Source organism: Lissotriton helveticus, chromosome 11 (assembly GCF_964261635.1).
Source record: "Lissotriton helveticus chromosome 11, aLisHel1.1, whole genome shotgun sequence".
NCBI lineage: Eukaryota > Metazoa > Chordata > Amphibia > Caudata > Salamandridae > Lissotriton > Lissotriton helveticus.
The window spans coordinates 805,195,126-805,208,068 of record NC_136072.1 but is presented as its reverse complement, the minus strand read 5'-3'; the positions used below and the strand labels follow the sequence as shown (position 1 = coordinate 805,208,068).

Genomic DNA, 12,943 nt, shown 5'->3' with positions numbered 1-12,943 from the left:
GATCTTAAAAAAAGCACGCGATAGGCAACCTATTACATTCCAAGGTCACACTTCCTCCCTGTATTTGGCAATGATCACCCTGCAGAAAAGGAGAGACTTTAGACCAGCTATTTCGCACTTGCGGAACTTGGGGTTAGCATACTCTTGGGGCTACCCCTTACACTTGATCTTTTAATGGGAAGGGAAACTGCACTAGCTTTGATCACTACTGGAGACATGTTCCCTCCTTGGAATCGAAAATCCTTCGGCGGAGGCTCCGGAGAGAGGAGATTCTGGAGCCCCACAAGGGAGGATCCCGTTGCAGAGGAGTCACTGCCCAACAGAGAGCAGAGCGAAACCCGACCCTACAACTATAGCCATGGAATGAAAGGCTGTCCTAGAGTTGTTGTCGGGAGAGCAGCAGAATGGAGAAGACGCGTGAGACCCATGTACTGGCATAAGGATTCATGGCATGGCTGGGGGGCGGGGGGCAGAGATGACCTGGGAGTGGGGAGGCAACGGGAGGGATACAATATGCACCCAACAATTTAAAATTCTAGGGCCTCTGGGACTCGACCTACGGGTCCTGAACTTCATTGGACTTTATCAAGTTACAAGTTTAGTTTCAGTTTTTTGAGGGGACCATTATTCAAGATAGCATGCTGTGGGAGAGAGGGGACACACATCGAGGGAACAGACAATGGAGTCACCAGACAGAGGGACCCTCCGACACTTAACATGACACCGCATGTAATTAGGGTCCTTTTGCTTAATGTGAAGGGCCTCAATAATCCTACTAAGAGGCGAGCTATTCTTTCGTATTTGGAAAACTCTCAGGCAGATACTGGTCTCCTCCAAGAGACCCATCTTCTAAGTAAAGACTGGCATCTCCTACGATCTCGATCATTCCCACACCAACCCCACTTTTCCACTTCTGACAAAAAGGTGGGAGTAGCTATTCTGGTGGCTAGAAGGTTCGTGGGAGAGGAGGGCCCTAAAGTTGCAGAGGTGAAGGATAGGCTTTTAGCTCATACAGTTAACATTGGGGGACATTACGTGGTGGTGGGATCTATACATGCGCCTAATACGGGACAGGAGAGGTTCTGCAGGCAGCTCTGTTAGAAGCAATGGCCACACAGACACGTGTGACATTGGTAGGGGGAGATCTGAACCTCGTACTCTAAGCCGACAAAGATAGGTCTAGCAGTCACTCGGTCCAATCAGGGGCCATGTCGCAAGGAGGGAGCAAATGGCTAAAAGATATGGGTTTAATCGACTTATGGAGGGAGGCTCACCCTAGCTCTCCTCAGTACACCGACTTCTCTCATGCACACAAAACCTATGCACGCCTCAACTACCTCTTAGGAACTAGGGAGATACGCAACATCATGAGAGAGATAGAAATAGAGTCAGCGGCATTCTCAAACCACGATGCAGTAACCCTCGCATTAAACTTTCCCCCTCCAAAGAAGACACTTCGGGAACTGGAGATTAATATAGACCTTGCTCCTTCACCTGGCTGTGACTCAACAATTAACAACGACTATACCGAACTACCTAGATATAAACGACACCTATGATATTACTGTTTCTTCACTGTGGAAGGCTTTGAAAACAGTACTTAGAGGGGAACTGATAGCAATATCTCCTGCGGATAACAAGGCCTGTAAACAAAAGAGAGACCAATTAACGGCTCAAGTCAGGGAACTCGAACAAGTACATAGCTGTATCTGTTCCCTCAGAGTTTGGCGCCAACTTCTCACAGCGAGTGCCTACTTAGCGGGCCAAGACTTGGATAGGGCAGAGTATGCCATACTCCGGCTGAAACACTCGTTCTACGTAGGAGCAGATAAGTTTGGGTGATTATTAGCTAATAAACTAAGGGCCCAACGGCAACAAATGAAAGTTCAATCTCTCAGGAGGCGGAGGGAGAAGAGCTAGTGGATGATGAAAATATACAGAACGAGTTCCGGCATTTCTATGCAGAGCTGTATACGAGACAAGACCTAGAGGCCCAGAACATAGCTTCCTACTTGGAGGGAGCAAACACCTCTCGATTAACCACAAATTAAGCAACTTCGCTTGATGCCCCCTTCAGACGTGAGGAACTTAATTGCAGCAATCTCCCACTTAAAACCCTTTAAATCACCATGCCCAGATAAATACCTAGCAAGCTTTTATAAATCTTTTTGCCAGACTCTAGCCCCAATCCTAGCCAGATTATTTAACTCCTTTGTGGGTCAGGAGTACATTCCTCCAAATATGGTAGCGGCGTCTATTGTGGTCATTCCTAAGTCAGGATAAGACACACTCCTACTGTCCCCTATCATTGTTTAAGGTAGACATTAAGCTATTCACAAGTATTTTAGCAGTGCGACCAGGCCCACTGATGTCGGGCATCATATCCCCGAGTAGGCAGGATTTATCCAGAATAGGAAGTGCCGCGACAACACAAATAGAAAATTACACCTCATTATTAAGCACATCACATGGACATGGACGCCCTCCTCCTAACGGTATATGTTGAAAAAGCGTTCGACCGAGTGAACTGGCAATACCTGGAACAGACCCTCACCCACTTTGGTATAGAAGACCGATCCACTGTTTGAGTAGTGGCACGCCTACAGCCACCATCAGGGTGAATGGCACCACGTTGCACCCCTTCCCCATAAGCTGAGGTACTAGACAGGGATGTCCCCTTTCCCCTCTCCTTTTGGAAATGGATTTATAGAGCGCATAGCTACCCGAGGGCGTCCCAGCGCTGGACTCATGGAATGAGTACAGCGGAGTCCATGTGGAGCCTCTGGCCCAGCGGATTAGGGACAATCCAAAGCTCAGCTGCGTTTGCTTTGGCGAGGAGAGACATTTAGGTAGCCTTTATACAGATGACATCTTGCCTTCACTAGAGAAACCAGACATATCCCTGCCAGCCTTCCTTGAAGAAATTAACACTTTTGGACAGACTTCATGGTTTCAAATAAATGTAGTTAAGTCCCAGGTCCTGGCACTGTCGGCCACGCGCGAACACTCGAACACATTCAAAGAATGTTTATCAATTCAGTGGGCCATAGAATCGGTTCCGTACCTGTGGATACGTCGAGCCTCCACGATTGCACAAACCCTCACGATACACTATAATAAGTTACTCAGACAAATCAGGGAATATCTTAACAGTTGGAAACACCACCATTTCTCTCTCCTTGGGCGTATTGTGGCAGTCAAAATGTCTATCTTACCAAAAGCTGTGCTGCTTATTCCCATGCAGAGAGATTTGCACAGGTTTATATGGTCCGGGCCCGACCGCGGATGCAACGGGAAGTGAGCTATCTGAGACCAGAAGAAGGGGGACTAGGGGTTCCAAATTTGCAACATTATTTTCAAGCTAACAGATGAGATACCTCATCGAATGGGACAGGGAGGAATCCGAAAAACACTGGCTCTTCCAGGGTAAGGCGATTGCGCAGCTTCCCCTTTAGAAGGTAGACCGGACAGGCCACGAAGTCTTCAAAAATCCCCCATCATGAAGATAGTAATGGAGATGTGGGACAGTGTAGCCTCTCGAAGCGGACTTACTACTTTCCTTTCCCCATGACGCCACTGTTTGAGAATCTAGATTTCATCCTGGCCTAAAGGGAAGAGCTTTTGAGGCGTGGCATCAGACACAATGTTGGCCCGCGGGCCATATGTTTGATGAGGATGAAATTATGCCCTTCCCACAATTGCCCTTACAGTATAATTTGCCGGAGTCTGAAAGGCTATGCTACTTTCAGGTGCAACGTTGGCTATTACATCCATCAAATAGGCCCGCAGATAGCAGACAATTAACCAGGTATGAGAAGTTACTAAGACCTCAGAGAGACGACTGATCTCCGGACTCTATGTAATATTGGGACAGCCAACCCCTATGCATCCCACACCCAGTCACCGGAGGTGGGCAGAAAAACTCAGCAGGGAGCTGTCTGTGAAAGAATGGGGGACAATTATTATAGAGCCAGGTATACGGCACAAAAACCAACCAGCATAGAGATGGCCACTAAGATAGTTACCTATTGGTACCCGACTCCAGCACGCCTCAACAAAGGGAATTCAGAGTGTAGCCCTAGTTGCTGGTGTGGATGCGGATCAACAGGTACACTTGTACATTTGCTCTGGGAATGCCCACACTTAGCAGCTTACTGGGCCACGGTCTTAGTTGAGGTCGACACACATTTGATACACAGATACTCTGTTTCCCGGCATATACAGTTCTGGGCTTACCCAACTCCCTTTAATTTATCCACTTAAATCAAGCAGGGGGAGACAGATGGGATTGGCACTCTGGGCTGCGCTCCAGAACATCCTCGCTCACTGGGGGACCGCAACTACCCCTACGCACTTAGGTTGGTTCCATAAACTCTGGTCCATATTAGGGATGGAAAGGATGTCTACCACACTCACGACCACGAAGTCTACTTTTTGTGAAATATGGCAACCGTTCCTTGCTCTCTTATGCATCGAATTCAGGGAACTTACCTGCCCTAAATACCTATGTATTCTTTGACTAACGAAACTGAAGTAGGTTTTCCTATAGGCAGAGAATAAACTGACTAGTCCCATATTGACACAGCTCACATACACAAAGCCTTTTAAGAGTACTGGGGAGGGAGGGTGGGGAGGGCATATGGGTTTGTGCTGGGTCGTTTTTATTTATTTGTGTTTAAATTGTAAAACCCACACATTGAGCGATGCGATACTCAAAGCAGAAGAATGATGGACGATAGAGATTAATAAGCAAGTTGCATATAAGATGTCTTTTCATGCTTTGTTACATGTGAATAAAATATTTAAACCATAAAAATGTGACTTTCTCAGAGGATGGTTGAAGTTCTGGCTGTCCATGAGGTGGTTTCCTCCCCCCCGAGTCTTGAGGTGTAGTGATTTATGACTCATATCCCTCTGCACAAGTCTTTCCCCTGCTGTCTTGCTCCTCAGTGAGGAATGGGAAATATCTTCAGAGAAATAGGATTACACTTATCCTATGGACTTTATAGAAAGAGACCATCTCAGTGTTGAGGAGCCTCTTGAACCAAAGGCGGTCCTTATCAGGGAATTCATGTTGATAGCAGATGGCTCTATGGCGAGAGGGTCTAGGTGTCAAACATGTCTCGTAGATTTACTAGAACCCTCACCCTGATATGGTGAGAATGCATGCAAGTGGCTGGGTATCCCATCTTTCAAAGAATGTTTGCCAGGAAATGGTGCAACCTGAGATGACTATGTTGTGGATGCAGGTCATCAGATTTGCCCATTTGGGGAGTGCGACAGGGACAGCATGCTGTAAGATGCAGGGTCTCCCACTCCCTGGCATATTAGAGGGCTACGCACCGAGTCAGCTTTATGTGCATACTGCTACTCGGTGCCTTTCAATCTACTAAACAACCTGAAGCTTTTGAGTTTTTTTTCATCTCGTCTTTAACCAAGAGGACAATCCTACAAATTGTGGGAGTCGGGCAGGGACACAGCCATGAGTGCATCAGGTCATTCCAAAACTTCTTCCTCACTGGGCACACGCTTCACTGAAAGGACAGGTTCACTGTCTAAGGGCAGCAAAAGGTAGATTAAACAATGTGTAATTTGAATTAAGAATCAACGAAAAGGCAAGCCAGCACTCAATATGCTGACTTAAAGGTGACAATTTTGAAAAGTAGCAAATTCTCCTGTTTGGAAGGGAGAAATGGGCGCCTGGCATTGCGCAGAGATGCTCCTCGCGGAAGCCAGACAAAAGAGCGGAAGCTCCACTTGCCACTGCTGAGCTCTGTGCAGTAAGGGAGCTACTGGTTCCTTCAAACAAGCAGTGTAACCGTACAAGTCATTCACATTATTGTGATTCTAGAACCATTCTATGCCTTACAGCTCCTTCTTACAGGGAATTGACAGGGACAGACTAAGTCATGTTTATCACTCCAGTTTAGTTATTAATTACGACTGGCTAAGCTTTAAAATAAAAAAAGACGTTCATTTTGCTGTTCATACCTGCTGACGGGCAGATGGAAAAAAGAAAAAAAGACGGAAATGTATTTTATAAAGTGCTCCAAAACGTTTCTACATAATTTAATGTTAACTAGCAACAAATAGTTTGAGAACTAGAAGTATTTTTTCTACTTTTATTAAAACAAAAGTGACAAAGATTAGTCTTAAAATGTCCCAAAACATTTACACCACACAAATTATAAATTAAATGGTATGTTCAGTTGAGTTTTCATTCCAAACTGCAGAGTTAGTATGAAAACATAAAAACAAGCCGTTTTTACTATATTTTTCATTGCTGTTAGTCAAAAAAAGAGAGAGGAAGGAAGAAAGAGAAATAAGTGGAGTCCGCTTCAGTGAATCCACAGCAGTGCAAATCGGATGGTGTATCAGAATGTGGTGTAATGCAATACTAATGGCTAATTCTACACTATACCAGTGCCACATGTTAATAACAATATTTTTCATTCAAAGCCACGAGGCCTACGTCATACCTCCACCTAAGGATATGTATGCATCTGGTACAGCAAGGTTCCTCTACTAGAAAGGATTCCTGCCCTGCTGACAGGCACCCTCCTACTACACTACCTTCAGCTGGTCCTTTGGAAAGCTTTTTCCATCATTCAAGCCGTCGAGGTTGATGATAAACTCGGGGCAGGACATGCACCGGCCGATGTTCTGTCACCAGAAAGAGAGAAAGGTAAACATTCATTAGTAGATGAGGTAAATAGGACAGCCAACCCTTCATTACAGGACAGCCACGCCTTTAAGAAGCATTGGCTTTCACAGTGAGCTGGAAGACCCCTCGACATCAACAGGCATACTCCTTACAACAGCTCCCTGACGGAGCTTGTTCCAAACGTCAGCGCACTGTGAAAGCCCACGCTTCTTAAGCCAAGGCTAGTCTTACACCAAACTCTTCAGGACAGACACTGCGTGTTTCTTAAATCGCATGCTTCATAAGCCATCTCTGAGAGGTGCCGGCTACTTTACCAGCTCCCCAAGAGTGTCTGCTCCTTAAACCGCAAAGCCTGAAAGTGCTTGATCACTCCACCATCCACTCCTACAAGACAACCATTTGTGAAACATGGTTCTTAGTCTACGAGGCAATACTTTGGAAATCCTTACCAGATAGGATAGGAAACGTGCAAGGCCATCGGAGGTTCAAGAAGGACGAGGAAGTAAAGAGCTGCCTTTCCTTAAACGAGGATGCAGAACCAAACTGAACAGAATACTCCACTCAAGCACACTCCAAGACAGATCTGTGCTACCGTGGCTGGCAGCAATCAATGTATCTCAGGGACTGGACTTATACTCCTCCAGGTTGCAGTAGTAAGATATTTAACACAGCTGCCTCTAACCAGTGTTAACCAAGAATTTTCTGTCGCCCCAGGGTGGATGCTAAGAACATGCATATCATGGCAACCCACACTAAGGAGGAGCCATAGGCAACGTCTATACAGTAATGTTGGACATGGTACCAGACTATAAGTTGCCATGAATACTGTGCCCTAAATGTCCTGAAAAAGATATTGTGACATACAACCTTCATGTAGCCAACATCAACCTTCCTAAACCAATGCCCTCATTAGGAAGAGGACACGCAACAAACACACAAAGATCTGCCATCCGTCACTACGATGGGATTCTTTCGAGCTCAATAAAGTCTGTCTCAGAAACCAGCATATACTTTGGATTACTTTAATATAGTTTATCCTGGCACATCTAATTCTTGTCCATCACCCGTCGGCAGATTGGACTCTTTAAAAACTCATACTCTATCACTATATTAACTGCCGACATCAAGGGGCGATCACTCTCCTGGCGCCCTGAGAAATCCCTCCAGGGTTATTCAGAGTGCCTATTTTGGCAGCAGTACCCACAATATGCAAGTTGGTGGTTAGGCTACCACACAAGAGTTCTATAAGGGACCTGCAGATTATCTCAGAGCATCCAACTAACAAACTGTGTGTGCTCACTCTCACTCACTCACTCTTCCACTATCACACTATTCAGAGCTAAGACATAAAAAAGGAGAAGATCACCACTCTAGACACTCACGTATGACACGAAAACACTCCCCACACTGACCTCACTGCAATACAACTAACTCCCTTCCAACCAAGTACTGACTCATCGTGTAGTGTGCTACTCAGCCATAATACACACTGGTGCCTCGTAAGGGGGAAGACGTGTTATAAAATGAATTTACAGTACATAAACCTCCTACCAGACACCACCTGAGAGTACATATTCGATATGCCATCCGTGAGAGCTCCTGCTCCGTACAACAGTACTATGAAAGGGCAGGCAGCACACACAGCTTCCCGAAAGTGCATGCTTCTTAGAGCCACTTGCTGGGAGTGTACTCCTGTAATCATTACAGCAGCTCAATGAGAGTGCAATACTTATAAGATTGCATGCTTCAAATACCATCTGTGAGTGCTCCTACTAAATACACCACCCTTGGAGCGCAAACTCTTTACACCAGATCCATGACAGTGCAGGCTCCATTCACCAGCCCCACGACAGTGCACCTTGCAGGCATCAACTACATGAGAGTGCCTGCTACATACACCAGCTCTGTGAGACACCACAGAAGAAAGAAAAAACATTATGGCAGCTAATGCTCCTTTCAACTCACTAGAACCTACTGTACCCCAGCTCTGTGGGTGAGCCTCTGCTTACACTAGGCAGTTCTGAAGGACACCACACCCCTTAATTCAGGCTTGCACCACCGAAGAAGGCCTGCGCACTGACAGCACACGCTCCTTACACGAGTTCCCCGACGGCATACCCTTTCACCAGTCACCCTGCTGGAACTGTAGTGTCCTGTTGGAACCATTCCGGTGTCCCAGCATGGACTAGTTTACCAGCCACTCCTTCGAGGGCTGGCCTTCATGCACACCTCACACCCACCAAATGCAGGCGTCACGAATGACATGGGGCTGCTAATAAAAGGGCCTGAGCGCAAGTGCACAGGGTCCGTTCCAGATAACATAACTGTGTGTCTGTGTCATCATTACTACAACATGTGGGCCTAGGGCCCTAGACACTACAGGGACCTCTTAAACCTGGTACCACCGAGGGCTTGGCATCATTTGTGATTCCGGAGAGAACCGACTGCTTACACCAGCTCCCTGGAAACCCACTTTCCTTACAGGAGAACCCGGGGAGATTTGACCATTTACAAAATCTCCGAAAGAGTTCACCCCTCTTAGAAAACCAACCCGAAAGAAAGAGCTGGAAGACGGACTGTGCGTGTATTGTTGTACTGCATGCCTTCTGAGCAGGGACGCACTGCCTGCGTCATTTTATGCGTAGTTTGTATAAACATGTCAGGTGGCACAATGTAAAGGTCCGCCATTCTCCATATTCTACCCCTCATGGAAGGAAAATACACCCTGGGAGAAGGTTATTCCTTTAATGAGGGAGTTACTATTCTGTTCTCTGGGCCCGCCCTTCTCTGTATCCATCTTTAGTGCAGCGCCCCAGAGCACCCTGGCCCTCGTTGGGGGCATTGCCGGTTTCCTAAACTCGGAGCCAAACCGTGGAAAGTATCATAGCAGGCCTGCGAGCGTGCTCTCTGATCTCAGGGCGGATTAAAGGGAAATACTCGAGCGTGCGTCGAGGTTTAGGATTCTGAACCGTGTCCCAAAAACCGGTCGGACCCGCCTGAGAGGGCATTCAACGCTCGGTCTCCCTAATCCCGATAGGCAATCCCGCAGGTGCCTATCTCCTGCCGGCAGCAGGGCTCAGGTCGAGCGCCGTGACGTGACAGGCGCGCGCGCTGCGTGCCTCGATGCCTCCCCGCGGGGCTGCCTGCCGAGGCAGCCTTATCTGCGCCTGGCACACTTCAGCATGCTCCAGGCTCTCCGCTCCATGCACCCTGCTCCCGGCGTCATGCATCCGCGGCTGGCTTCAGAAATAATCCTCCCAGCGCATAAATATCGCGTGCTGCAAAACTACACAGCAAAACTACAAGTACCACAATGCAATGCAAACACAGATGCTTGACAACTCTGAGTGACACGGAAGTGTTCCTACGATGGCCAGTCAGGTCAGGCCCGCTCAACGACAGGGTGGAAATCAGCTGCAGCACTATGTAGGAACGAGATAGGGACATGCCCAGGGCTTTAAGTGGGCTAAAAAGCAGTTGCTGAGACAGTTCCATATCGGGCTCTCCATTTTTGCCCTCAGCCTATGGATGACGAAAAAAATCTTAACTCTGCAACAGTACCACCCTTCACTGCTTTTGATACAGCTGCAAAGAGACTTGTTATAGTTCCATCAGTCTCATTTCACAACTGAAGTATTTTTAACATTCCACACAACGAAGCCATAGTTGTTGCTTATTTATCTTATCCATATAACAACCATTGGCAAAGCCAGTCGTCCTGGCTTGTTGTAGGAGTAATGTTACTTGTTGTATTATATATCTGAATGCAATAACAGAAGGAGCAAATTACCAGTCTGGGGGAGCACACCATGCTAAACACAGATTGTTAGTTTACGTTTAAACCACGCCCCAATTAGATCGGACACGGCCATCTGAGAGAACCCCCACCCCCAGCCCCCCTCCTAGTTTTTTGATCCCACTTTAAGTCCAGGGCGCAGCTGTGTTTGGGAAGTGTCAAGAGCGCGCAGTACACAGCAGGCAGTCAGAGAAATGGTAAAATTAAACTAAACAGGGTCTGCAGGCAGCATTTTAGGAAGATTATGTAATTTAGAGGGACCTTTTCTGCCTTCACTGTTTCTGTGTGTACCATGATCTCGCCGACTCCTTGTCCCAGTCCCTGAGAAAACAGATTGAATCCTTCCCACATTTCCTCTCAGATATTACCAATATTAGGGATGCCGGGGCAAAGACGACATACCTTTCCATGCAGGTCTGAGTTCAGTAACATGACAGCGCAGGTGAGGGTGTGCACGGCATCTAGATGAGAAGAACATGGGTGGAACCATGAGGAGGAGGGGCACATACGCACATGAGTTAACTTTTATCACAGAAAAATAAAACGATGCACACGTGAAATAAATTTAGAATATGGGGGTAAGGGAAGGGATGATGAAAAGGAAGAGTGCATGAGGAAGCAGAGGAAGAGGAGCACACGAAGAAACAGAGGAGTGGGACAGTGTGTCTTGGGAGAATCTGACAGAGACACTTGCTCCCATAGTGCCCTCCCTACAAGGAAACTCGGCAAAGCAGCCACCCAACGCCTACAAGGAAAAGGTATATGGTAGCGTAGCAAAACTGAAGAAGAAACTCTACATCATTCTAGGAGACCTACTTGAAACAACATAAGGTAGAAAAATGTGTAGGTACATGAAACTAAAAGGGTGCATAAAAACATGGACTTCAAAAGAGCCGAAAAACTGAAATGAGCAGTATTTGAAACACTGCAACATTTTAAACATTTTGCCTGTTTATGTGGACACGATTTGCCATGCCAATGCAGTTGAAAATGTTACCAAGTTAACAGTGTTCAAACACATTTTTTCAAAACTTTTTTAGTTCACGGAGCTATCCTGTGGGTATGCCCTCTATCTCTCTACATTCCCACAGTTACCCGGAGGAGACAGAGGGCCCCAGCGTGGACCTTTTCCTAGAGGTCCTTCTCCTTAATAAGCGTAAACATAAGAGACTGTCTAATTTCTTTTCAGTGGAGAGAGCTCATAGTGTGTTGGGCCCGCCTTGTACAATCACAACTCTAATCCTGAACTACAGAGACAGGGATGCAATCCTGCAGACAATTCACTCACAGGGTGACTTGTGTATAGGTGGTTCGCTTCTTCCCAGACTTTACCCTGCAGGTCGAGCCTCAATGAAAATATTTTTATGATGTTAAGAAGGCTCTGCGCACTAAAGAAATAAAGGTGATGATGCTCTTCCCAGCCAAATTAAGAGTCATTGTAAATGGTATAACCTGGAATTTTGCCACACCAGGGGAGGCGTGGGATTGGATTGAAGGTTAGAGAACGGTTGGCAGGGGAGCAAAGGTAAAACAAATCGACTCAGGGCGGGGGGCGAAAAACTCCCTCCTCCAACGCCCCTACACCCCCTCAGGCGGGACAGTAGAGGTTGCAGACCCCTTTGCAAAAAGCACAGATGGTGCTGGAAGTGGAACCCCCTAAGGAGTCGCGAATGGTGTGAGCTGTTAATGGTGACTGACCTACTTTAAGATGCGGGGGACGAAGGGAGTGGTGCAAGGAGAACAGCATATAGAATCCTGACAAATCTAAACTGGCTATTGCAGCTCTGGCCCTGTTTTTGGAATTTCTTGTTGTAATGGGAAAATACAAGCACTGAGCCTATCTGATCTATTCTCGACACAGCGGCTATAGCCTACCCCAATTACTTAATGTTGTTAGAGGGGCGACAGGTGCTCTGCAAGTTGGGGGACTGGGTAGTTCTAAAGTCATGATGCAGTGTTGCAGGGAAGGGGGAGTTGTGGGGTTTTATTTATGTACTACAGTTAAAGGATGTTCAGGCTTCATGTGACACAAACTCCTGCGAGGGTGGGGCACTGGGACAGGGAGTCCATAGTATATCGGCACACAGAGCCCAGGCCCCCGATGAAGAATGATGGCGGGGAAACATGCTGAGCCGTGCAATTTAAATATTTGGTCCTGGAATGTTAATGGTCTGGGAAGCAAGATAAGGTGTTCATTAGTAATGCAGCATTTGCAAAGACATGGGCCTGATATTGTGATAATACAGGAAACGCACTTGAAAGGAAGCCACTACAGGGCAGTGGACAGATTTGGATACGTCCTGCGAGCACAAGCTGGGTACCGCAATTAACTCTAGAGGAGTGGCAATTCTCATTAAGAAACTGCTGGTCTTCACGCACCACAGAGAGCGTGGCCTCATGCCCAGGGCCAGTTCGTGGCCGTGTCAGTGACATGGGAGGGTGACATATTGAACTTATGCTCGGTATACATCCCACAAAGGCTG

General features: G+C 46.9%; 1 protein-coding gene across 5 annotated transcripts in view; it reads right to left on the bottom strand.

Moving 5' to 3' along the window:
- LOC144791980 (uncharacterized) overlaps positions 1 to 12,943 on the bottom strand; it is a 426,669-nt gene that overhangs the window by 72,818 nt on the left and 340,908 nt on the right. For all 5 annotated transcript variants that reach the window (XM_078666847.1, XM_078666845.1, XM_078666846.1 and 2 more), the window contains exons 8-9: positions 10,863 to 10,921; positions 6,574 to 6,663 (exon numbers count right to left, since the gene is read on the bottom strand). In XM_078666847.1, coding sequence (XP_078522973.1) covers positions 6,574 to 6,663; positions 10,863 to 10,921 — 149 coding nt within the window. The remainder of the gene's footprint in view (positions 1 to 6,573; positions 6,664 to 10,862; positions 10,922 to 12,943) is intronic.